The sequence below is a fragment of the Staurois parvus genome, unplaced genomic scaffold (assembly GCF_062004578.1).
Source record: "Staurois parvus isolate SC_StPar_1 unplaced genomic scaffold, SC_StPar_1.0 ptg000086l, whole genome shotgun sequence".
In the NCBI taxonomy this organism is placed as follows: Eukaryota; Metazoa; Chordata; class Amphibia; order Anura; family Ranidae; genus Staurois; species Staurois parvus.
In genome coordinates, this window is record NW_028317882.1 from 12912945 (window position 1) to 12940368 (window position 27424).

General features: G+C 45.3%; 1 protein-coding gene and 1 long non-coding RNA gene across 4 annotated transcripts; one reads left to right on the forward strand and one right to left on the reverse strand.

The window, feature by feature from the left end:
- Positions 1-9651: 9651 nt before the first annotated feature.
- LOC149468544 (uncharacterized) lies at positions 9652-16820 on the reverse strand. 2 transcript variants are annotated; one of them, XR_016311713.1, is made up of 3 exons: positions 16171-16820; positions 14031-14460; positions 9652-10797 (listed from the first exon to the last, which is right to left on the reverse strand). It is a non-coding gene; the product is annotated as an uncharacterized LOC149468544 (long non-coding RNA). The 2 variants fall into 2 exon arrangements; XR_016311714.1 differs by lacking the exon at positions 14031-14460.
- Positions 16821-17052: 232 nt separating this feature from the next.
- On the forward strand, positions 17053-25132 carry LOC149468545 (cold-inducible RNA-binding protein B-like). Of its 2 annotated transcripts, XM_089670086.1 has the most exons (8): positions 17053-17166; positions 17544-17654; positions 17741-17847; positions 18689-18809; positions 19337-19424; positions 19550-19617; positions 23359-23440; positions 25074-25132. In XM_089670086.1, exons 2-7 carry the CDS (start codon positions 17552-17554, stop codon positions 23361-23363), a joined length of 492 nt encoding a protein of 163 aa, XP_089526212.1. In that variant the 5' UTR covers positions 17053-17166; positions 17544-17551; the 3' UTR covers positions 23364-23440; positions 25074-25132. The 2 variants fall into 2 exon arrangements, with proteins under 2 accessions (XP_089526212.1, XP_089526211.1); XM_089670085.1 differs by lacking the exons at positions 23359-23440; positions 25074-25132 and adding an exon at positions 19877-20599.
- Positions 25133-27424: the final 2292 nt, after the last annotated feature.

The window sequence follows — 27424 nt, forward strand, 5'->3', positions numbered from 1 at the left end:
GGACGGTAGCCTACAATTTTACTTAAGTTGGGGCATTGTGTAAGATTCCTCCAATGTTTTTCCAATACATGTTTTACTTCCCCCCACTGTGCTCCAAACTGGGTTATCATCCTGACTGGTTGTAAAGTTTGTTTCCCTTGGCCTTCTTCCTTTTTTAAAGATAGTAATATTTTCCGATCGGTTTGGTATGCTCGTTTTCATGCCCTCCTAATCTGGGAGTGGGAGTATCCTCGTTCCCTAAATCTTTTAGCAAGGTCTTGAGCCTCTAGTCTAAAATCATCAATATTGGAACAGTTTCTTCGACACCTTAGAAACTGTCCAACTGGAATCCCAGTGATCAGTGAACGTGGGTGATAGCTTTTAGCTGCAATTAAAGTATTGGCTGCTGTTGGTTTTCTAAACATTTTGGTGACCAGCCTGTCTCCCTCAAGTTTAAGGTCAAGGAAGGACATGCACCATTTATCAAAGTTGTATGCAAGTCTAATATTCAAGGGGTTATGATTCAATTCCTCCAGGAAGAGTTTTAATTCCTCCAGTGACCCTCTCCAGATGAGGAACACGTCATCAATGTATCTCAACCAAATTTGGACATGTGTGAGAAACATTGATGACGTATAGACAAACTGTTCCTCCCAAAAACCCAGGTGTAGACATGCATAGGCTGGGGCCCACGGTGCTCCCATACTGGTGCCTCTAATCTGCCGGTAAAAGATATTATTAAATTGAAAGAAGTTATGATGCAGAGCAAAATCTAATAGCTCACTTATAAATTCGTTTTGCCTTCCCATTTCAGGATATGACTTATTGAGAAAGTGAAGAGCTGATCTTAACCCACAATCATGTGGAATAGACGTATATAGTGATTCAACATCTACTCCAACTAAAATAGAGTTTCCATCAATTTTAAAATTTTCAATCTTTGCTAGTACATCTTTGGTATCTTTCACATAGGAAGATAAATTCGGGACCATATCCTTGAGAAACAGGTCAATATATTTTCCTGTCTTCTCAAGGGGACCCTGTATTGCGGAGACTATAGGTCTTCCTGGAGGATTTATCAGATCCTTATGGATTTTCGGAATAATGTAAAAGGTAGGATAGTTGAATTCCTCAATCTTAAGATAATCATATTCCTTTTTAGTAAGAAGGCCAGCTTCTTTGCCCAATACTAAAGTAGAATTTAGTTTCTTAACCAAAATGGGAAAGGGATTAACACTTAATTTACGATAAGTGGTAGTGTCACCTAATTGGAGTTTTACTTCTTTCACATAATTCTGTTCATTTAGAATTACTACATTACCACCCTTATCACTTCTTTTAATAATAATATTGTTGGCTTCTTTTAATTCTGTAAGTGCTCTTCTTTCTTTTTTGGTAAGATTATCACTTAGTGGCATTTTCCATTCAAGATTTTTTAAGATCTGCTGCTACTATTGCACCCTGGTTAAAGAGCAAGTCGCTTTTATTTATTTTATATACACACACGACTGAGGTGAGCAGCTGCTATACTTGGTGGTGGATTACACTTGCTATACATGATAATTTATCTTGAACCATTATCCCTGAAGATGGTTTTTGGACACTCAACATCTTTGGAGTATATCAACTAAACTGTGGTTTGGACTTTTGCATGCATTATATTTTATTCATGTTTATATATGCACTTTGAATTGAAGTCTTTTTAGTTAGTATGTTTGTTTGTTTTTTTATACATTTTAACCACTTGCCCTCCAGAGGATTTACCCCCCTTTCTGACCAGGCCATTTTTTGCGTTACGGCGCCGCATTATTTAACTGACAATTGCACGGTCATACAACGCCTGTCGGGGATCCCCTTGGTCCCCGCCGCGATGGTCCCGGCGCAGGCGCAGTATGCCGCCCTGTGCTGGGACTCGAGCATTAGGTCCGGGCCGGCCGCGGCGTTCGAGTTCGCACATGCGCAGTAGAAGCCGCGGCCGCCCGCTGGGCACCAATGGCAGCGCAGGGCGGGATATTTAAATGGCTCTGAGCTGTCATTCAGTGCCTTCTGGTCTTACCTGTATCCTGTATCTGCGAACCTGTGAATTGTAAGTTGGTGACCCGGATTGTGCTTGACCTTGCTGTATTTCTCCTGCCCTGACCCTTGCTTTGCCTGACCTCTCTCTTGAATGCCCCCTATTGGATCTGACCTGCTGTTGCTGACCTGGCGTGTGACCCGACTATTCTCTGCCCGCTGCCTTGTACCGTACCGTCCTCCCTGTTACCGACCCGGCTTGTCTGACCCCGCACCTGCTCAGCCATCCATCCATCCATCCGTCCATCCCTCCCAGTGGGGTCTCCTGACCTCCTCATATCAGGCTCTTCCCCGCAGGAGCCCTCGGCGAATACCACTACCACTAACGGGTTTGCCCAGTAGTCACGACCTGGTCTCGGGGGGCTCCAAGTCCATCCCCACCATCAGGGGCCCTGGTGAACAAGCACCCTGGGACTTAGACTCCGTGCTCTGGAAACACCTATTTAGTGGAGTGCTAGTGGTACCGCCGGGTGGTCCCTTACAGTACCAGAAGGCCATGACGGAGCCTCGAGGAGGACCCTCCCCGCTGGAGGAAGTTTGTAGGCACCTGGCTTCCTTGACGCAAGCTGTAAACGTATTACAGGACAGGTGTTTACAGATTGAAAATCGGTTCCAGGCCTGCACGATATCTTCCCCTGCACCACAGGCCCCGACCCCTGCACCTCCGCCCGTAGCGGCCCCTGGGCCTGCTTCAGGGGCTTCCGCATCACTTCCTATGGCCGAACCCCGGGTACCCCTACCGGAGCGTTTTCACGGGGACCGCACACGCTTCAAGTCGTTCCGTGAATCCTGCCTTCTCTATTTTGAGTTGCAACCTCGTACCTTTTTGACGGAATCAGTAAAGGTGGGGTTTGTCATCTCCCTCCTGCAGGGTGAACCCCAAGACTGGGCCCACCGACTGAGAGGGAACAATGACCCCCACCTAGGCTCAGTTAACGTTTTTTTTGACGCAATGGCCATCTTATATGATGACCCACAGCGGGCAGCTTCGGCTGAAGCTACCATTTACACACTCCGGCAGGGCCGACGGGCGGCGGAGGAGTACGCCTCTGACTTTAGGCGTTGGATGGGGGACACACGCTGGAACGAGTTTGCCCTTGTGCACCAGTTCCGCATGGGCCTGTCAGAGGCCCTGAAAGACGAGCTCGCCCGGGTAGAAATGCCTGAGGCGCTTGAAGACTTAATTGCACTAACCATCAAGATTGACCGAAGACTGCGGGAACGCAGGTTTGAGAGGTCCGGTCAGGGTCGAGGAGGTACTTGGGGGTCTTTCCAGGGTCACAGCCAATCCACTAGGCCACAGTTCCTGAACCCACCACCGGAGGATACTCCTGAACCCATGCAGCTAGGCCTGGCGCGACCTAAGCTATCTCCAGAGGAACGCCAGCGCAGACGCTCCCAGAACCTATGCCTCTACTGTGGTGAAGCTGGTCACATGGTACGATCCTGCCCGCAGAAACTGAGTAAGTGCACCTCTTCTTCCTTATCTGTTGGCGATGTTCATTCTTCCCAATACTTAGTTGTACCCCTCTCCTTTCAGCTGCCAGAAAGGACCGTGGAAGTGACAGCCATTATTGACTCGGGGGCATGCAGCTGTTTTGTAGATATTAATTTTGCTCACCAGCAGGGTATTCCCCTCCAACCAAAAGAAAAGGGGTTCAACATATTTCTGGCCGATGGGTCCCGGATAAGATCAGGGGTGGTTAACCAGGAGACCCCTTCCATTTCTACCACCATTGCCAGCCAACACCAGGAACTCCTCCGCTTGGATGCCATCGCATCACCCCTTTTTCCAGTCATTCTGGGGCTTCCGTGGTTACGGGCTCATAACCCCCAGATTGACTGGGAAACCAGGGTAGTCTCGTTCCCTTCCTCATACTGTCGGGAACACTGCCGCACTTCGGGCCCGGGGGTTCCCCAGGTCCTTGTGTGCTCAGAGGGGGATGCCGACTTAAGGCAGGTCATTCCTGCAGCCTACCATGAATTCCTTGATGTATTCAGTAAACGGGGAGCAGATACTCTACCCCCCCACCGCCCGTATGACTGTCCTATCGACCTGTTACCTGGCTCAGAGATCCCTTTCGGGCGGATCTTCCCCCTTTCGGAGCTCGAATTGGGGGCCCTGAGGGAATACATTGAGGACAGCCTGCAGAAGGGATTCATCCGCCCCTCTACCTCTCCGGCAGGGGCAGGGATTTTCTTTGTAGAAAAAAAGGACAAGACCTTGAGACCATGTATTGATTACCGGGAATTGAATAGAGTTACAATCAAAAACCGTTACCCCGTGCCGTTGGTACCAGAGTTATTCCAGAGTTTAAAGGCGGCAGTGGTGTTCACAAAACTGGACTTAAGGGGAGCATACAACCTGGTTCGCATAAGGGAGGGGGACGAGTGGAAAACGGCATTCCGCACCCGCTTCGGCCACTTCGAATATCTGGTCATGCCGTTCGGTCTGTGCAATGCACCGGCCACCTTCCAACACTTTGTGAACGACATTTTTAGGGATTTCCTGGATGTCTTTGTTATAGTCTACTTAGACGATATTTTGATTTTTTCACCTTCTCTGGGGGAGCACAGGGTTCACGTAGCAAAGGTATTAGGGCGGTTGCGGCAGCACGGCTTATACGCCAAAGCTGACAAATGTTGCTTTGAACAGTCTAGTATTACTTTTCTGGGTCTGATTATCTCCACCGCGGGGGTCGCGATGGACCCTCAGAAAGTCTCTGCAATACTGGATTGGCCTGAACCCACAGACAGGAAGGGTGTCCAACGGTTTGTCGGGTTCGCAAACTTTTACCGCAAGTTCATCAAGAACTTCTCGGGTCTGGTCTCCCCCATTACTCAGCTAACCAAGCTTGGAACTCGATTCAGGTGGACGCCAGAGGCGCAGGAAGCTTTTGAAGCTTTGAAGAAACTATTCACTTCGGCACCCATCCTGGGTCACCCCGATGCCGCCTTACCCTACATCTTGGAGGTAGATGCGTCAGAGAATGCGGTAGGTTCCATCCTATCCCAGCGAAAGGGCACCAGGGAATTGCTCCACCCTGTGGCATTCTTCTCACGGAAACTCACCCCGGCGGAAAGGAACTACGATATCGGCGATCGTGAACTTCTGGCGATTAAGACAGCGTTAGAGGAATGGAGGTACCTGCTGGAAGGTGCCTCACACCCCATCTTAATATTTACGGATCATAAGAATCTGGAGTACCTGAGGACCGCCAAACGCTTACGCCCACGACAGGCAAGATGGGCACTGTTCTTCTCAAGATTCAATTTCCACATTACATACAGGCCGGGATCAAAGAATACGAAGCCAGATGCGTTGTCACGCATGTACGAGGACGCCAAGGAGGTCCCAGCGCCCGACACTATCCTGTCTTCGGGAAACTTCTTGGCGCTCCAGACGGACCTTCGTTCCAAGATAATGGAGGCGTCCACGGCCATATCCATCCCAGCCGGGGTGCCCCTCCAGAACAAGGGGGGACTCCTGTGGAAGGAAGATCGGATTGTAGTGCCAGAGGGAATCCGAACTCTGGTCTTGGGCCATTGCCATGACCACCCGATGGCAGGGCACTTTGGGTCGGCCAAGACCTTAGAGCTCCTCCGACGCTCCTTCTGGTGGCCTGACATGGCAAAAGACTGCAAACACTACGTTAACTCCTGCATCACCTGCCAGAGGAACAAACCATCAAGGTGCAAGGCTTGGGGTCTTCTGCGGCCTTTACCGATTCCCGAACGGCCTTGGCAGAAAATTTCAATGGATTTCATAGTCGAGCTCCCACCTTCACGGGACCACACAGCAATTCTTGTGGCCGTGGACCGTTTATCTAAGATGGCCCACTTTATACCATTAAGGAAGACTCCGTCGGCAGCCGAAACTGCGCGAGTATTCATTCGAGAGATCGTAAGACTGCACGGGGTCCCTGAAGACATCGTCTCTGACCGAGGGGTTCAGTTTACCTCAAGATTTTGGAGGGCTCTGTGTAAAGCTCTGAACATCCAACTGTCCCTCTCTTCTGCATTTCACCCTCAGTCCAACGGACAGACCGAGAGAACCAACCAGACTCTGGAGCAGTACCTGCGCTGCTATACATCTTTTGCCCAGGATGACTGGATACCACTTCTACCCTTGGCGGAATTCGCGTACAACAACGCGTGCCATTCGGCAACGGGGCAGTCCCCGTTCTTTTCCAATTGTGGGTTTCACCCTACCTTCCTCCCGGACTTGGTCCCTGAATGCCCAATTCCGGCAACACAGGATACATTGACGTTCTTCTCCTCGAACAACAAGAAGCTGCAGGAAGCCCTAATTCGGGCCCAGGATGACTACAAGAGGGCATTCAACAAGAGACGAAGGGGAGATCTGGTGTTGCGACCCGGTGAGAAGGTTTGGTTGTCTACTTCCAACTTAAAGATGCTTTGCCCCTCAAAGAAATTAGGCCCTAAATTTATAGGACCCTTTTGCGTTAGGCGGATGGTCAACGAGGTGGCCTACGAACTTGTCCTCCCTGACACACTCAAGATCCACCCAGTCTTCCATGTGTCCCTGCTGAAGCCAGTAGTCCCGGATACCTTCCCTGAACGAGAATCTAGGCCTCCGCAGGCTATATCGGTAGAAGGGGAAGAAGAATTTGAGGTGGAATCAATCTTGAAGTGCCGAAGGAGGGGGGGCCAGACCCAATTCCTAATCAAATGGAAGGGCTATGGCCCTGAGGACAATTCTTGGGAACCAGCCCATAATGTCCATGCACCTAGACTTGTCCGGAGGTTCTTTCGCGATCACCCGTGGTGGAGAGATCGGGTGGGCATCCGGAGGTTGCCCGTAGGGGGGGGGCAATGTCAGGGATCCCCTCGGTCCCCGCCGCGATGGTCCCGGCGCAGGCGCAGTATGCTGCCCTGTGCTGGGACTCGAGCATTAGGTCCGGGCCGGCCGCGGCGTTCGAGTTCGCGCATGCGCAGTAGAAGCCGCGGCCGCCCGCTGGGCACCAATGGCAGCGCAGGGCGGGATATTTAAATGGCCCTGAGCTGTCATTCAGTGCCTTCTGGTCTTACCTGTATCCTGTATCTGCGAACCTGTGAATTGTAAGTTGCTGACCCGGATTGTGCTTGACCTTGCTGTATTTCTCCTGCCCTGACCCTTGCTTTGCCTGACCTCTCTCTTGAATGCCCCCTATTGGATCTGACCTGCTGTTGCTGACCTGGCGTGTGACCCGACTATTCTCTGCCCGCTGCCTTGTACCGTACCGTCCTCCCTGTTACCGACCCGGCTTGTCTGACCCCGCACCTGCTCAGCCATCCATCCATCCGTCCATCCCTCCCAGTGGGGTCTCCTGACCGCCTCATATCAGGCTCTTCCCCGCAGGAGCCCTCGGCGAATACCACTACCACTAACGGGTTTGCCCAGTAGTCACGACCTGGTCTCGGGGGGCTCCAAGTCCATCCCCACCATCAGGGGCCCTGGTGAACAAGCACCCTGGGACTTAGACTCCGTGCTCTGGAAACACCTATTTAGTGGAGTGCTAGTGGTACCGCCGGGTGGTCCCTTACAACGCCACACCCACAAATTGAGCTTTCTTTCGGTGGTATTTGATCGCCTGTGCAGTTTTTATTTTTTGCGCTATCAACAAAAAAAAAGACCGACAATTTTGAGAAAACAATATATTGGACTTTTTGGTATTATTACTGGACACTTTCACCCCCTTCCTGTACAGGCCAATTTTCAGCTTTCAGCGCTGTCGCACAATTGCACGGTCGAGCAACACTACCCATATGAAATTTTTATAATTGTTTTGGGACAGATAGAGCTTTCCTTTGGTGGTATTCAATCACCACTATTTTGTTCTATTTTTTGATAAACAAACCAAAAACAACTGAAAATTTTGAAAGAAAAACGTTTTTTTCTTAGTTTCTGTTATAAAATTTTGTAAATTAGTAATTCTTCTCCTTCACTGATGTGTGCTGAGGCTGCAGTGATGGGCACTGATGAGGAGGCACTGGTGGGCATTCAGAGACATCACTGATGGGCACTGAAAGGCAGTACTCATATATGGCACTGATAGGCAGCACTGACTGGAACTGATTGGCAGCACTCATAGGTGGCACTGACAGGTGGCACTGAAAGGCAGCTCAGATGGGCACTGATATGTGACATTGATGTGCACTGGTAGGTACTGATGTACACAGACAGATGGCACTGATGGGGCTACACTGATCATCAGGGCACTGATGCTTAGCGTAGATGTCCCCTCTGAGGAATGCCGATTACTGGCTCTCCTCTCCTCACGAGCTGTCAGTGTGACAGCTCGTGAGGAGAGAAATGCCGATAACCGGCATTTCCTTATTTACATGCAATCAGCTGTGATTGGATACAGCTGATCACGACAGAGCCATCGGCTCTTTCCGCTGTTCGGTGATCCGCTGTGTCCCAGGGACACAGTGCACCACCGATCCCCGGGGGCGCACAAAAGCGGTTAGCGTGAGAAGACGTCATATGACGTCCTCCCAGAATGAGAGAACCATCGCGCTCCCGTCATTTCCGAATATGTCCAGTAAAAAAAATTTAAAAATCTAATTTCATCACAAATTTAAGCCAAAATGTATTCTGCTACGTGTCTTTGCTTAAAAAAAAATCCCAATACATGTAAATTAATTGGTTTACGTGAAAATTATAGCACTTAAAAATGGCGGTATAGATACTGGGATTTTTTTTCCCTACTAGTAATGGCAGCGTTCAGTGACTTTTAGCGGAACTGCGGCAAGCATTCTGACACGGGGGGAACTAACTTGGTGTCACTGACATCCCCAGTGACACCAATACAGTGATCAGTGTCAAAAAAACAGCGACACTGTACTAATGACACTGGGAAGGAAGGTGTTAATTTGAGGGGCGAACAAAGGGTTAACTGTATGCAGGGAGTGTTTTACTAGGGGGCGAGGGTGTGTGCTTCATTGTAAGCACACTGTTTGGGATGGCTGTGCTATGCACAGCCATCCAGAGCAGTGTGTCCAAGCTGACAGGGAGGAAGACTGTTTGCAAACAAAACAGTCTTCCTGCCGATGATTGTCGGTAATCACTGGCCGGGCCCCGGTGATTGACATCCGCAGCCGCAATTGGTGGCATGGGTAAGGCTCGCGCGCCCCCTACCCGGAAATGCAAGAGCACGTGTATATATACACATGATTTTGCGCACCTATGCCACCGTGTAGCAGTATATCTGCTATTTGACGGCAGGTAAGCGGTTAACGCATGTGATTTGTTTGCACATAATTTCACTCTAAACTGTTATGTCATATTGCATTGAAGTTGGATTTGAACATTAATGCAAGTCAGTAGTGCTCTTTTTTTGATTATACTGTGATTGCACAAGTGCTGACTGCAATCAGTTTCTTGTGTTAAACATTTGCACTATCACTGGATAGCACAGAGACAACAGTACTTTATTTCATTAAGGATAATAAGTGTTATTGTAACTCATCAATGTAAATGGGTGCACGTGTAGCACACCCTTGGGTGGAACTTGGCTAGATATATAGGTTTAGCTCTCACCTGAATCTGGCGACACCTCCGATTATACCCAGAAAACTTCGACACTCTGAAAATATTTTATATGGGTTTTACTGAAGAAAACAAACCCTGAAAAAGAACTAGCTGATTTAACACAGGTAATGTACATAAAAACGCAGATACTACTTTGCATAACACAGTTAGCAAGAAGTCACAATTCACTCGCCAAAGACTCCAAAATTGACTATTATCACACTGACTAGGTTGACAGTGACACATGAAACAATAACTGTTAATGAGATTTAGCAGCTTATTGACATTTGCTATAGCAGTACTATCTAGAGCAGAAATATCCTACCTAACCACTGGCCAATGGGATGAAACTTAAAGTCTCTCAATGTTGGGGCCCTTTAATCAATGGAACAGCGCTCACTCTCTGCATGGGAGAGTATTTGTAATCCAGGAGTAGCAGGATAGCACAGTCTCCATTAAACAGAATCTTCCAGTGAACATTGCAATAGAAAAGAATAACACTTCAACAAAGTCTTCACCATACAGGTGAAATCCTGATATACTGACACTTGCTCAGTATATTCAGAGCAGCAAGCTTCTGTGAGGACTTGGAACTAGACACACTCTTCAACCACAGCACAAGTCTTGAGGAGACAAACCAGTAATATACAGAGACACAGTTCTTTCATCAATCAGCAGCAGGAATAGCTAATTCTGAGCAGCTTGGGCTTTCCAAAATCTGTGTCACTCTGAGAATTAGAGAGCAGGCTTTCTCATGACCATTCTCCAGAGATGAACAGCAAATGCAGCAATATCAAAATCCCCTTTCATCACAGAGTACTCACTGTTTCTGGATTGTCCTCTAGATAGCATTAGACAGCAGTAGAAATCCTCTCTCTTTCAGCAGCTCCAGACTTTGAGAGACACATGCACTTGAGTGGCTGTAATCCTGAGCGTCAGGTAGGACAATCCTTGATTTGCACACTGTCCTCCTGCAACAATTCCTCAGCAACTCACTCCCAGCCCATGGGCTCTAGCAGCACAGAGAGTGAGCCCTTGCTCCATGCGGTCCCCTGAAAATGTCTGCCTCACCACATGTGCTTCTTCCTTTTTTTCCTCTCTCCTTTCCCCCACAGCCAATCATAAGTTCAGCTACAACAGTGCTGCTATGTGTGGATCCTTCTCGGCTGTAGCAACAACCAATTAGAGCACAGTCCTGCTTTTCCTGTCTGTCACAAAGAGAGGAAAAAAAAAAAAAGCTTTGCAACTGCTGTTTAAGATTTAAAGCAACCAGCACATCTCTACACACATATCATTATTTGATGAATGAAACAGTGAGACTGAGTATGTCTGTTGATTTATAGCAGTGTTATTTTACCTATTTAATTTACTATTGGAGCACTCAGAATAGCTAAAGTGGAGTAATAACGTTGAGACACAGAGGTGTTGCGCAGCACTTTTTATTTTTTGTTTTAGTTCTTATTGATATGGGAAACACATTATAGTATGAGCAGTGGTGTATTTTGGTTTTGTGCTGCCCTAGGCAAGAGTAAAAATGGGCACCCCCCCGCATCTAACTTTGTCCCACCCCTTCCTGTTTAAGATACACCCCTTCATCTGTAAACTCCACCTCTGCCTATTAGAGCCCCACCCACTGACAAGAATAGGGTGCTATTCCTCCTACTGACAACGGTGGGGCGCTATTCCTCCCACTGACAACAACGGTGGGGCACTATTCCTCCCACACTGACACCAATGATGGGGCACTATTTCTCCCACACTGACAATGATGGGGCACTATTCCTCCCACTGACAACAACGGTGTGGCACTATTCCTCCCACACTGACACCAATGATGGGACACTATTCCTTCCACTGACACCAGTGATGGTGCCCCATCATTAGTGTCAGTGTGGGAGGAATAGTGCCCCACCGTTGTTGTCAGTGGGAGGAATAGTGCCTCCTCATTGGTGTCACTGGGAGGAATAGTGCCCCCTCATTGGTGTCACTAGGAGGAAAAGTGCCTCATCATTGTCAGTGGGAGGAATAGTGCCTCATCATTGGTATCAGTTGGAGGAATAGTTCCCCCATTATTGGTGACGGTGGGAGGAATAGTTCCCGTTATTGGTGTCAGTGGGAGGAATAGTGCCCCCTCATTGGTGTCAGCGGGAGCAATAGTGCCCCCTCATTGGTGTCAGCGGGAGGAATAGTGCCTCATCATTGGTATCAGTTGGAGGAATAGTTCCCCCATTATTGGTGTCGGTGGGAGGAATAGTGCCCCATCATTGGTGTTAGTGGGAGGAAAAGTGCCCCATCATTGGTGTCAGTGGGAGGAATAGTAACCCATCATTGGTGTCAGTGGGAGGAATAGTAACCCATCATTGGTGTCAGTGGGAGGAATAGTGCCCCATCATTGGTGTCAGTGGGAGGAATAGTGTCCCATCATTGAGCACAGGTGTGTCAGGAGGGAGAAGTATCTACTGCTGTCAGGTGCTCTAGCTCCTGTGTGTGAGAGGGGAGTGTGGTAAAATCTTTCCCAGGCCTTATGGCCCCTTCCTGGGGAAGCCATGGAGGCCAGTGGGGCTTCTGCTGCTGGGAGTTCGCAGCCATTCCCTGGGCTGATGGGTGACATGCCTGCCTCAGTGCGAGCCGGGGCTGCTGATCTATCTGCCCCAGGTGAAGATGAAGGTGCAGATTCCATTCGGGAGAGAGTAGTGGCCAGGATTAAGGTCCTCAATAAGTAGAGAGACAAGCTCTACAAACTCAGAGCAGAGTTGAAGCGACTGAGAAAGCAGCATGAGAGCATGTATAGCCGCAACCATGGATACTGAAGTCGAGCTGGCTAAAGTCCAGGTGGAACACCAGGAAACCATTGTGGCCATGATGGAAGGGATAGGCCTTTCAAGGAGAAGTTTTCTAATGAGAGAAAGTTTGCAAGGATGGCAAAGATGGAGAAGACCCCCAGTTCTGACCCCCTGCCCCCTCAGGGTGAGGTAAACAGCCCTATGCCTTCTCAGGACTCAGGAGGCATGCTGAGGGTGATCCAGTCAATGGAGTCTCCAATGCGAGGGAATCAGCTGGTGTTTGATGGTGAGGACATCCCTGATAACGGGCCTGATAAGGTAAAGCCCATCAAGCCCCAAACTGTGGATAAGACTGTCTTTGTGCCGTTTAACGCAACTAATGCGGACCATTTGCCTAGTGACACCCAGCCTGGTGACCCCATATCCAGCAAGGCTTTGATGGATGGTGTTAGAAGTCAGCAAAATGTGCATTTAAAAAATGACATTTCTGCAGAGGGACTAACACAGGGGTCCTCAAACTGCTGCCCGACCACATTCATCCGGCCCGCCGGCAGGAGACACTAAGTACAGGGGTGGGCAGGGGGCTGCTGACTCTTACCTGGCTCCAGTCCCACGATAATCCAGTCCAGGATGCGCAGCTCCTTCACTCCGGCCGCTCCCTCACTCGATGTCCATGCTGCCGCTCGGCTCCGCCTCCTCACCGGTGATTGGGTGCCAGTACTGTAGCTCAGGAAAGGCACACAGGCGGCCAATCACCGGCGAGGAAGCGGAGCCAAGCGGCCCCATGAAAATCAAGGGAGGGAGAGGCCGAAGTGAAGGAAGGAGGACAGCTGACCGCCCGGTAAGTGTGCCGTGCAGATGGTACTGCTGCAACCAGGTATGCTGGCTGCAGCAGCACCATGCTGGAACAGGAGTCGGCTAGTTAAGTGTCATTGCTGTCAGTGGGAGGAATAGTGCCCCATCATTGGTGTCACTGACACCAATGATGGGGCATTATTCCTCCCACTGACACCAATGATGGGGCACTATTCCCCCCACTGACACCAACGATGGGGCACTATTCTTCCCACTGACACCAATGGTGGGGAACTATTCCCCCCACTGACACCAATGATGGGACACTATTCCTCCCACTGACACCAATGATGGGGCACTATTTCGCTCCATAAGACACACTTGGGGGAAATGTCTGTGCGTCTTATAGAGCGGCCAGCCCAGTATTCTCACCGCCGTTGTATGTCCGCAGTCTCTGAACAAATGTGGACACAGTACAGGAGATGACCATAGTTTTTTTTTTTTTTTTTAAACTATAGTCTGGCCCTCCAACGGTCTGAAGGACAGTGAGTTGGCCCCGTTTAAAAAGTTTGAGGACCCCTGGACTAACAAGTGCCAGGAGAACCCATTAACCCTTCTTTGGCCAAATATAAAGCTTCTTGCCCAGTCACATCTGAACAAGGCTCTATAGTGCAGCATCAGGTGACCAATGGTATTGCGGTGGAGACTGTGACTGCACCTGATGAAAGGGTTCATGTCTGTGTGACTGACAGTCCTGCCAGTGCAGGTGGGAAGGACAATCCTAGGAGCTCAGATTGATCTGTAAATAGTAATGTGCAGACTAGTGCTCTATCAGCGTGGGGCCTTGGCCCTGATAAGCCTACCTTTGCTCAGGTGCTAGGCTCTGCTCCTGGTAATACCATCAAGCCAGGGCTGCTGTTCAAGCGGAACTGGGTCTCTGGCCTCTGCCAGGGGTCCAAGGCGAAATGTCATGCTTAAATGGGAAGGTGGTGCAGTCCCTCCAGCAAGGCAAGTGATGGTTGATTTGATCTTGGAGATGGGTTTCAGGGCAAATGACCTCTATGCCCTCATGCATATGGCTGGGAGCCGGGAGTTCCTGTCCCCCCAACCTACTGTACCTGCTCCCCTTGTGTCAGAACCTTCTAAATCTGTGCCCCATGAGTCAGTTATCCCTGTGAGTCTTCTCCTCTCAAGTCTGACTTGAAGGAAGGTCCCCCCCCCCACCAGGAGTGGTGGAGGGTGGCAAAATTTGTGCTGCCATCTCTTCTGAAAAGAAGCCTTCTGTGAAGAAATCTAAAAAAAAAAAAAAAAAAAGTAAGCGATGAGAGTATCTCTGAGTCTGACTGGCAGTACCTAGAGGGGAGAAGGAAGGTTGTGAGGCAGAAGAGGCAGGCAATGGAACAGGGACGGGAAGCTCCAGTGCCTGTCTCCAACCGGTTTTCCAATTTAGATATTTCCTCATCAGGCACCTCTTCTGAATGTAGTTCAATTGTTATTCAAAGTGCGACAGCACTGAAAGATGAAAATTGGCCAGGTAAGGAAGGGGGTATAAGTGCCCAGTAGGAAAGTGGTTAAAGTGTTTCTAAAGGCTCAAGGTTTTTTGATTTTTTTTACCTTTATGCATTCTATACATGTAGGTAAAAAAAACCTTCTATGTGCTGCACTAAGGTACAAGACAACTTTTGGGCATCCTCAGCAAAAAAAAAAAAATCAGTTTTGGTAAGATACTCCCAAAGGGTTAATCATCACTAAAGAAATGAAGACCTTGCAGCTTTCCTCATTAGAGCCCTGCAAATGCCTCAGCTGATTAATAATAAAAAAAAAGTCACTCCCATTCTGAATCAGTCCTGCACAAGACATGAACAAACAAAGAGCTATTCCTTCTAAGGTGAAACAGGTAGGACTCTGGAACAAAGTTTGTTAAAATCTTTGCAATGTACATTGATCACCCAGAGAGGACTGTTTTGTTTCCAACAAAAAAGTGGAGTTACTCTTTAAGTAAAAAAACTTAAAATAAAAAAATTGTAACACCTTCTGCCCCACACACAAATTGCAAACTTGCCCAGGTATGTAAACCACGATTGCACTCACCATACATGGTGGAAGTGAGAGCAATAGTTTTAGCACCAAAGCTCAAAGTCAACTCTAAACTGATGATCTGTAAAGACTTAAGTAATTGGCCATGGAGATCTCTGAATACTATTTTTTGTGATATCATGAGCACACACAACTTTAAGACGTGGCATGTTTGGTATCCATTTACTCAACCCCATCTTTTATATTTGACTAAAAATTAGTATATTGTTTGTATGCACAAATACTTATTTTATCCTTAAAATTCATTTGATAAGCAGTTGCTATTTTATGTTGCACTATATTTGCTCAACAAGTATCTATTCTACAAGGCCTCTGCTTTCAGAAACAGTTCTGGAGGTTTGAAGACCCTTTGTGACCAAAAATGCAAACTTGCTCTAGTGCCGAAGTGGTTAAACTAAAGACTGCAATTGCGCACCCAGCCAACCAGGGTTATGCTGGCATACACGATTAGAAAATCATTTGAGAAAAGCATTCAATGCATTAATGTGCTCATTTTATCAAAATGCAAACGTTTATGGCAAAAAAAATAATCATGTCCAATCGATTGCAAACAGAAAATGCGCATGTTAAAATGTAACCCCAGAGGTCTTTACATTTCCACTGATCGCTTAATCAATAAATGTACCATGTTATCTGTCGATAAGTGGGCGACATTAATATGATGGTGTTATTGCTTGCACATTCGTTAGATCTTAATTCATTCAACTGTTCATTTCAAATTACTTGCTAAGAGTATTGCCAGCATAACACGGAATCCTGGCTGCATTATTTAGCTGTAGTGAAGTAACTTGGCAGTGGTGGCTGGAACAAAGGTTCCAGTAATGTCTGGGGATATTTTCTGTCATGCTGTGGTATTTAGCTTTCTCAAATCAAGGGGACTTTATAGCTAATATAGCTTTGACTTACTAGTTTATAGTTCACCATCCATTCTGTAGGGGTTCGTTTTAGCTGTAGCCCTGAGCGTTTCTGGACAAAGCTATTGTGCAATTCTTTGTTTGAATGGCGGCAGCTGGTGCTGAGAAGCACGTGTAGGCAATACCTTTTAAATCACTCGGCAACTCAGCTGTCATGGATAGCCCAACTGTGCTGTAATATACAGAAAAACAAGCGTGGTCGATCTGAGGCAGCACAGCTTTCTGTGCAGATGCTATACGAGGGTAAATAAACGAGTCAGGAGTGATGCTTCTAACGAGCGGCTATATTGTACCAAAGGGTGAGCATTATAAGCGGCAGTTTTGCCTTAAATAAACCAACGTCTCGCATAAGTGAAAAGACTGGGCTTAATTTATGACTGAATGACGAACGTCGACTATAAAACGAATAACAGTAGACACCACCAGAAACAAAGCTTTCCTCGAGGCACAAAATGGCGCCCGCACGCCTCCTCCTCGCATTCCTTCTACTCCCGTTATATCTGTCCCGTTATATCGCCACTTGTGTACAGCCAATTGCACTACAGTACAGTTTCCCGCCCTTACCACTCATGCAGCCAATGGCAGTACAGCACGGTTTCCCGCCCTCACCGGTCCTGTACAGCCAATGATAGGACACCTTCGCCCCGTTATAGTGGGGCTCCATATAGGCAGAGACCACCAATGGTCAGCTAGTCGGAGGGGGGATTTACCGGTTAAAATATAGCTAATAACGGTATTTATTGAGTTATCTTAAATAAAAAGTCATGAAAAGATAATTTATTTCGCTACCCATATATCTGACTTAACAATACATTGATCACCTTGAGGAGAATGTGTAGACGGACGTATATGGTACAGTCCGCCGTGGTGATGAATTATTCATGTGGTGGGCGAGGCCACACTGGTCTATATAAGGGGGCGTCCAGCATTCATTGCGCACTCCGCATTGCTGTTTTTTTGAGTGATCTGCACGCTGTAAATAGCTAAGGTAATGTGTGTGCTGGTGGGTGGCTTTGGGTAGGTGGGACTGGAGAAGGCTGTGTAGTGTTTGATGTTTTGTGATTTATATAGGTTTTAGACTTGTAGCGTCCTCTCACTTTCTGTTGTACCTTGTGCTGTAGAGCGGTGGTATGGGGTGTCGCCTATTTCTGTAGACGGAATGGGGTGCACTGAGGAAACCGACTGGGCTAATTCCATAGTCCCGTTATCCCAGCTACTCCTCCCTTTTCATCTTTCCTGCGGCAGTTGTTACTGGGTGGTGACTACAAGCGGGAGGGGTTGTGGAGAACAATGACGTACTCTGCTCAGCGGCCATTTTGTGAACACGTTATACTGAGTGGCTGGCGCCATTTTGTTTTTCCGCAGATCTCATCATGTCATCTGACGAAGGAAAGCTATTCATTGGAGGGCTCAGCTTTGATACCAACGAGCAGAGTCTGGAACAAGTGTTCTGCAAATATGGACAAGTTTCTGAGGGTGAGTTTCTATGAAGATATGATTGATACATTTTCCATATATAGTGGCCAAGCTTTAATGACTAATGTGTTTTCCATTCTCTCCAGTGGTTGTGGTGAAAGATCGGGAGACCAAGCGATCACGTGGCTTTGGATTTGTCACATTTGAGAATCCAGAAGATGCGAAAGATGCTATGCAGGCGATGAATGGAATGGTGAGGGTTTTTAACCGTTAGATTGCCTTCTGCAGATTTTTAAACTAAAGGATGAAATTATAATAGAATGTCTGGGCTTTTGTAGTAACAGAAATCTAAACAAAGATAAAATGTTTTGCAAGAGGTTTTTAGGCTTTTAGAATCAAAAGTATATATACTATGTGTGGGTTTTTCCTTGTATTTAAAGATGGTGTGATGCAGACATTTTTTTGTTTCTTTAAATATAAAATTGTTTTACATGGCTTGTTTTGAGCTACATGATCTTTATATTTAATTTACACCATTTTATATATAGTATCAAATGCAGATCTGCACACCTTGTGTAACCATTTTCTCGGTTGCTCAAGTTTTCTCAGCAAGTTTTTTTTTTTTTTTTTTTTTGAGAGAGATTGTGGGGTTTTTTACTCGTTTCCTTTTAAATGCAAGACTTTTTTTTTTTTTTTTTACATTTTTCTTGCCACTGGTGCCCTAATTCGCCTTTGTACTGTTTACCATTATTGTTGAAAGTGATGGGAAATACCACATTGTGGTTTGTCCTCAGAAACATAAGAGGGTAAAATTGTCAAAGGATGCTAGTTCTGGGGGGTTCCAAGGGATTCCCCAAATTTGCAGGGATTTCCTTGTTTTGGTTAGGGGACAGGAGTAAATCTCCCTAATTGGGTGCAGATGGGAAAAAAATCTGATGGGTTATAGCCCCTCTCCACTGTTATAAGCTTATAGTTGTACTTTAGTGCAGTGTATGAGCGCCCCCCCCCCCCCCCCCCAAATTGCACTTGTAGTTTACAATGAGGAAAAAATGTGTGCTTTTTACTTTATTTCAACTCTTCAATTTTGGTTTTAGTCCGTGGATGGACGTCAGATTCGAGTTGATCAGGCTGGAAAGTCCCCCAGCGACAGGAGAGGAGGCTACAGAGGTGGCTCATCTGGAGGAAGAGGGTTCTTCCGTGGAGGCCGAGGCCGTGGTATGTTCTACAGTAGTTCTTTGGCCTTAAGATGGTGTTACGATTTTGTTAGTATTTCAGAGTACATATCTATATTGTATGTTATGTAATGCATTGTCTATAACCAATTTTTTGGTCAAATAGGCTGCCATATGTGCAGCATGTAAATCTCCCTAAAAAAAAAAGTGCGCATTCCCACTATATGAAGTGTGAATCAGGTGGCTGTATAGCTGCTTAAGTTTACCTTAAAGCACATCATGTACAGAATCTTACAATGAGCCAGGTGTTCTCGGGTACTTTATTATAAGTAGCCTGGCTTGAAGGCTTGGCCCCTATCAAGTGTCTCAGTGGTCAGGGTATGGTAGTTGGGTGGGTTTTAAAGCCCCTGGTAAAGTAGCAAACTAAAGTGACAGTCTTTTGTCTAATAAAGGTAGTAAGACAGTTGTTGGTACCTGCTCTTGGGAAGGGGAGAGTATATGAAAATGGCACATTACTTTTATTTACTTTCTGCAGCTACATAAAGGCTAACGTATTTTTGTGGCTTTAAGGTGGTGGTGGTGACCGTGGTTATGGAAGCAGCCGGTTTGACAACAGGAGTGGTGGCTATGGTGGCGGATCCCGGGATTATTATGGCAGGTATGTTTGAGTGAAGATTGTGTTTTTTTTTTTTTTTGTTTTTGTTTTTTATTTCTAGTAAGCAAAGTGCCTTGTATTTGCTATAGTTTTGGGGGGGTTTTTTTTTAAATTTATTTTTCTATTAGTGGCAGGAGTCAAGGAGGTTATGGTGATCGCTCAGGAAGCTCTTACAGAGACAGCTATGACAGCTATGGTAAGTCAAGGCAGAGGGGTGTGATGTGAGGATTTTATGGGGGGATTAATTCTACTCTAGTGGTATCTGGATGGGCTTGCTAATAAGTTTCAGCAGCTCAGCAAATGCATGTCTATGTATGTTTTGTCAAGGCTTAAAAAGTTCTACAAACACTATTAGCACTGGGGCTATGTGGGTTGGGCTTAGCGTAGGGGTAAAATGCTGGGATCTGACAACTGCTTCAAGTGTCTTTACAACTGTGCCTGCTTCTTGTCCTCAGCCTCACACGAGTAAAATACCTTCCTGACTCAAGATCGTCCTTCCAATGGCTGTATTTATAAAGATTTTTGGAGCTTCGCTGAATCAATAATGTGTAGTATGTCAACTTGTGTTCACTTTTTTTATATAAATTTGGTTAATCTCGACAGCCTCACTGTGGTAGAATGTGAACAGCTGTTCAAAGGGTGTTATCCTTGGGGCACACTTGTGTTTACTTTTTGTTTTGTTTCATACTGCTGTTCTGTTGAGGCTGCAGATACGTGAAGCTCTTGTTTGTTAATGAGCAGATTCATGCTGCAGTAAATGGTTTTGCTCAGCAAATGGAGTGGTGCTTCTGCATTCACATCCCTGTAAATGGGTATGTCTCCTACTACAGCGTGGTCTTACTAGATCTCTTGCTGTTGTGTAAATAGTCATGGGATTGAAACCATGAGCTTATTTTGAGCTCTTCTTGTTTTGAAAATACTTTTTTTTTTTTCTTTTTTTTTTTCTTTGTGTGACGAGGTAGTGCAGAGCCTGGGCGCGCTGAAATAGACAGCTGTACCACCTTAATATAACTAAAGTGAACAAATGGATCTGTCACAAGACGTTCTTAAACTGTTTGTTTGTATTGTCCTTTTTTTATACAAATATTTCATTTGAATACTGTACTGAAGTGGTTACAGAATTGTATTTACTTTCTTTTTGGCTTCACGAAGCCTATTAAAAGACAGTCTGAAAGAAACGTGCTCCTGAAATTACCTTCTGCACAACACTGAAGTGGGACTTCACATAGGTGGGGGAAAAGCTTTAGTAAACTTGCCAGAAGTGCTTGTAGAGGGACTGCATGGCAAACTGAAAACACAAAAGAAACAATGATCAAAACCATCAATTTTACTGAGTCATTTGCAGTGTTTGGGTTTTTATGTTTATATGCCAATATAGTCTGGTTTAAAAAGGAAGTGTGTAATAGAACCCAGATTTTGCTCTAAAACTAGAAGTATTGCACAAAAAATGAATAGTTCCTTGTGCACATATTGGCTGAGTGGGGAGGGTAAAAAAGATTTTGCAAACTTTTTTTTTTTTTAGTTTTTTTTTTTTTTTCTTCAGGCTTTCAAAATATTCTAGGGGAAACTTTTGTTTTTTGGGGGTTCACAATCACCCCTCTTCTAGACCTGGGTTTAATGGGTAGTACACAAGGTTGCCATGTGCAAGCTTTTGTATATTTTATGCATTGAAGCTTTTTTTGGGGTTTCCCCCCCCCCCCCCCCCCTTTTTTCTTAGAGAATCTTGTCACAAAGCAAGTAGTATGTCAAACCTATATAGTGTTTTGTCAAACTGATATTGCTTGTATTAAAGATTTTTAAAATGTAATATTGGTGCTTCAGTGTGTGTGTGGTGTCTGCAGGGTTATTAGTCCTGCCCTTGTTGACTGCTTCTGCAGGCTGAAGACCTTTTTGAAGCAATTGGGTCTAGGAGTAAGTGTCACCTCCTTTGAGTAATTTTATCTGTATGTTGTGTTAATAAAGGTCATGATATTCAGTCTGTATGCACAGCAGAAAACAAGGTATTGCAAACCCTTGAACAGACAATCACTTGCTGGTTGCCAAGTGAAAATGGCTTTATATGTAATTTGCTGGGGTTTTTTACTGCTGAAGATGAAAAAAAGGTTTTTGATTCTGAATCTAAAGAAAATCTATTAATGGGGAAAAATGGGTACTTGTAAGAGCAGTAATCCTAGTTACTCTGCCAAGGGTTTGATGCAAGACACACGCTGGAATTTGCGGTTTTAACGCAGTCTCAAACAGGTGTTTCTTTGTGACAACTGAAATTAAAGCATTTTTGTTACGGGGTTTTTTTCCTCCTTTTTGATAGCTTGTGAGCTAGTACTGAAAATTATCACAATTATGTGTTTACCTGCAGATTTTGTGAAGCTGAACACGCTTTGGAAAGTTTTTTTTTTTTTTTTTTTTTTTTTTTTTTTTTTGTTTGGTAGAGTGGGGAAGGTTTTACTTCCCCAGTTTTTGGCATCTCCCCTCAATACTTACTCCTGTCACAACCTCCCAGATGTGAGGGCAAATCCATCTTGACCGCAAGAACTAGACAGGTCTAATCCTTTCCCACTCTGCCCATAATAGAAATGTGGAATAAGTTAGACATTTAACATGCCTACCATAAACACTTTTTGTGCATGTTTTTTTGCCGTAGGGTTACTTATGGCATTTAAAATCCTGTCCTGAAAGGGATCTGTGGGCTGCCATTGCTGACTTCTGAAAATGCTAGTTGCTGGTCTTCTGTCTTCAATACTTGGGAGTCTCCTATTTAGAACAAACATTTTGGCCAGTGTAGATCATCCTTGATCAGCATACTCGTTAAATTTTCTGACTTCCACATGCTGAAACTGAGCTTGATGGATAGGCAGGTAGCAGTTTTAGAAGTAAATAATAAATGGCAGCCCCTATTCTTAATGATGAATCGAATTACAGCTGAAATGAGATTTGGGTTTGACAAGTTGTTCCTCTTGTCTACACTTGTCATGTCCAACCTGCTATCCTGCATTAAATATGTAGCTTCTGTTATAACCGTTTGCATTATAGTATAGTTGTGCCATATATAAAACAGCATAGATTATAATTCTGTAGCTAGTGAAAGCAATGTTAGTACAATACTGTTGCCTTCTGAGAATCCTCTGCTAAGTACAGAAGCTGCATTTTCCTTGGAGAAGTCAAGTGTTGTGCATCCTGTGGAGCCTGACGAAAGCTGCTCATGGCTAGTTCATTTTCGGAATTAGTCCGGTAGTTTGAGGTAACTCTTTTGCTCATGTCCACATCCCTCTTCCTCAAGCTCATGTTGTGCCTGTGATACATATAAAGTTAGATTGCTCACTGAACTTGGTACTGGTGTGCTCGTACAATATAATTGGCAAGCATTCTTTGGCTATTCAGCAGTCTGGTTCTATCTAGCATATCCCCAGAATCTGTCCACAACCTGCTGGTTATTTTCAGGTGCTACCAGTACTCCATGTAGTTGCTCTTCTTAACATTTGTCCAGGCAAGCTACATGTGTTGAATGCTCTACCTGCCAAAGGATTTGTAATATGGAATTTATTCTAGACTATAATGACTTGCACAGTATGCCACACTGCAAAGCCAGGTAGGTGACATCTGGTCCAGCAATGCAGCTTCCTATGTCTCCTCTGCCACTGGCCTTAACAGGGCATGTGTATCCTCGCATTTCAATAGGGCGGTGATCTTCCTGGCTGTGGAGTGTCAAAGGTGTGTAAAATCCATAACGTTCGCTTGTATGAGTACTTTTGGCGGGTGAGAGAGTTCATATATGTATTTTGCCAATGTTCAGTTGTTTACCTGAGGTTCTAATTCAAAGAAAATAAATATAAAGTACTTAAGAGCCACGAACCAGACTTAAAAAGCCCCTCCCTTAGATATCTTATTTAATTTTTGAAAAAGTGGCATCAATTTTAAACCTGTGTTTTCCTTGTTTCAGGATGACCATGACAGCTACACTTTTGATGCTGGTGGATTGCTGTTTTGTACAGTATTTGTGACATCTATAAATAGAATTGATGGTAAGTGGGCCTAGTTTGGGGTCTTCATAATACTATATAGTTTTAGAGGGGGGTTGTGGTGTGTTTTTTGTTTTAAAAAAAAAAAAAAAAAACCTTCCCAATGCTACTAGAGTTGTCCCCCACACCAACTTTAAGACAGCCGAGTGGTCACCTGACTGATCATTCAGCTCTTAATCTGCTCACTATAGCACCATGTTGGGGAGGGAAGGCCTTTAAAAGGTGGGGCCATGTAATTTATCAGGCAGTCATGTGAATCCCAAAACTGTTGTCCTATTCCTAAATGTGGCTTGGCTATACCATCTGAGTTGACTCCAGATCTCAGGAGAACAAATGTTGGTCCAAAACAGAAGTATAACCAAAAATGTTTTTTAGGGATAAAATGCTAAAGTGTACCTGAACTTGGCAAAAAAAAAAAAACATAGCTGCACTCTTGAGCGTCTGTGGCTTAAGACTGAACTTCAGAGACTTCAGCCAATATAAATCTGCCCTCCAACTCTTGGCTCCATATTGCCAAGCAGACTCATTACATATCCAGGCCGCTTACACACAGGGTGGGCACTATTACTGTCCACTTGCTCAGCAGGGATATGTCTGCTGAGCAACCAGATGGCTGGTCCATGTCTGCACTGCTTATGCAGAGTGGACGGAGACTAGGTCTGCTCTCTATTGGTGGTTGGATGTAAATGAGCTGCTGGTCTGTTTACACTTGACTGGAATCCAATCCGTTAGATGGGGTCTAACTCTAATTTGTCTTCCACTGCCTTCTCATTCACTGCCCAGGAGATTGGCAATCATTTCAAAAATAAGATTGATAAAATTTAGATATCTCCCGTACACCTACAATAGCTGAGGTTGCTAAATGTTTTTCTAATGTCTGCTTGACCCCTGGACTCTATTCCCTCACAAATACTATAGTCGCCCTCCTGGCTTTCCTATACTCTTAACTTTACATCTTCAATCACTTCTGGCATCTTCCCCCAACTTCCAAACCGTGCACTAGTCACCCCCATACTTAAACTGGATCCCACCAATCTTAACCTGTGGCCCATCTCCTTGCTCCCCTTTTTGCTCAACTTCTTGAATGCCTGTACTACCACTTCAAAGACCAAACTTTTGATCCCCTTCAGTATGGATTTAGTGTTTGATACTCCACAGAAACTGCTCTCCTAAAACTGAAAGCCCATTTATGGGCTAAAACCAGTGGTCAGTTTTCTGTACTCCTACCTCTGGACATCCCTGCCTTTTTGATACAGTCCAACACCCCCCTTTCAGTTAGCATTGTTCTCAGTTTGCTTGGGCTGAATGCCTTAAAGGTGGTAGGTGGCAATGTTCTAAAGCCAGAAAGTGATATGGGTACAACGCTAAAAGATGACTGAAGCACACAGTTCTCCTGAAACAGTCTTAGAAAACAGTACTGGGGAGTGCAGCCACTCTTGGATGCTAGTGTTGTTGGAAGGTGAAAATAGAGGATATTTAAAGTGAATGTAGCCAAATGACTGGTAGGATATGCTTTTTTAAAAGTTCTTTCAATCCTGCTGAAAGCCGCTTTTAGGAAAGCGGTTTTAGAATTTGCTGAAACACTTTCATATTTAACTGAAACAGAAGCCTAATTTTTTTTTTTGTTTATTTTTAGGTGCTGAAGGAATCCAATTTTTTTTTTTTTTTAAATTTTAATAAAACTATTTTTATGAATTCGCTTGTGTGCTTATTGTGGTGTTGCATTAGGCACAGGTACCAAAATACAGATATCTAAACAGCCTGGGATGTTTGACGAGAAGCCCTGAAAGCCCTAATATGGGCACTTGGACCCCATTGTCTTTGGTCTGGCTTTGAGTGGGAGTTTTTCTGCTGTTCTCTCAGCCAGGGTTCGCATATATGCAGTGCGGTAAATCACGTGTGATTTGCACAGGAACCGCACTGCATTCCTGTGCAAATCACATGCGATTTGTGTGGTGCAATTGGAGCCATATATTTTGTATGGCTGTAATCGTCCCACGCCAAAAAAGGTGCAGGACCCCCTTTTTTTTTTTTTTTGGTCCGCACTAGAATCAGATCACATGGGTATTGATGCCTACGCAATCCAATGCTGCGTTTTGCGGACTGATTTCAGGGTGTTAACACACCCGCAGCGGTTTGTATGAATGGGGTGAGATTCTGATGCGGTGCGGAATTGGCACACAGCGCTGCAAATTCCGGACTGCGTCAGTGTGAACCCAGGCTAAAGCTGAATTATGTGCAGGGAATCCTGGAATGAATGCATTTAATTCTTGATCTTGGGTTAAACATGATAAAAGGGGCTAGCTCACCAAAATGAAATGACAATTGTATGTGTGAAAATTTTTTATAGCAGGTATGTAAATTGAGCAGAATGTGATTATAAACCCCTAGTAAAATCTGTTTCTTTGTATTACCATGAATGGGCAAGAAGTTTCTGAGAATAATGCAATGTCTGCACATGCAAACAGCATTGCTAGGACAATGGGATGAGATGTATTGGGCTAACATGCAGATTTTGTTGTGGTTTCCCCCCCATGCAAATAGAATTGTTGAGGCTATTGGATTCAGATAACTGCAGTATCGGTCTGGTTGCCTGAATACCTTAAAGGCAAAGTCCTGTCCTTCCACCCTACCCCAAATTGTGTGTTTCCTTGGTTGCAGAAAACCAAGTTTGTTTTTATTCTGATATGTGGATTCAAGACAGAAAAACCAGTGAAGTACAGTAGTTAACCAGCTGCCCTCATTGGCACACGCCACTTTTTTCACCGCATCTACCCACAGCTGCATTTGCTTGGCTTCCCCAGCACTGATGGGCTCAGGCTGCATGCAGCTCATGGGCCACCCCTGTGTCATTTAATGAAACTTCAAACAGAAGTAAACGTTTAATTTTGCCACATGAAAAAAAGTGACAAATGCAGCAAAACACAGTAAAAACATGCATCTTACACCATGCAACAATGTCCCATGTGCTATCTTGCCACATGTAGCACAGCCCATTGAAAGCAATAGGCTGCCCTATATGTATCACTAGAAAAATGAGCTAAAAAGCATGTTCTGCTAGTCTAGGTGTGAATGGGGCATGAAGGTGCAATGGCAAACTGCAGAGAAAATACATTCTTTTCCATGCGTTTCAGAAACGCTGCAAATGTGCACCATGTTTGACATTACGCGTTAAAGGCACCCCAAGTGTGGCAAATGCACCATACTTCTCAAAAAAATAATTCTGGGGAAATAGTTGCATGTAGGGTAGCCCATTTAAAAGAATGGCCTGCCCTATGCAGGACGAGTGAAAGACTCATGCAGGAATGAGTTTTTTGCTACGTGGAGATGTGAATTGGGCATGGCAAACAGTATCTGTCCACTCCCACCTATGCACTTGTATAAAGATGGCCATGCACTGATTGTAGTTTTCATTTAGATTTACCAGAACTATGGAATAGAACACACCTGAACAATCTATGGCCCTTGTACTATATAGCTGATGGGAGATCTAAAGAAGATTGATAAATCATATTGTATAGAAAGTGGGTGGAAGGTACACTATATTGCCAAAAGTATTGGGACACCTCTCCAAATCATTGGATTCAGGTGTACCAATCGCCTTCATGGCCACAGATGTATAAAATAAAGCACCTAGGCATGCAGACTGCTTATACAAACATTTGTAAAATGGGTCGCTCTCGGGAGCTCAGTAAACTCAAGTGTGGTACTGTGATGGGTTGTCAGTTGTGCAGCAAGTCCATCCATGAAATTTCTTTACTACTAAATATTCCACAGTCAGCTGTTCGTGGTATAACAAAGTGGAAGCAACTCTGAATAGCAACTGGGCCATGAAGTGCTAGGCCATCTAAAATTAGAGGGGTCAGCGCATGCTGAAGTACCAAGGTTGCCAACTGTCTGCAGGCAATAGCCTGAGCAGCTGCAGCCAAGCCTTACATCACCATGTGCCATGCAAAGTATTGGCTACAGTGATGTACAGCATGCTGC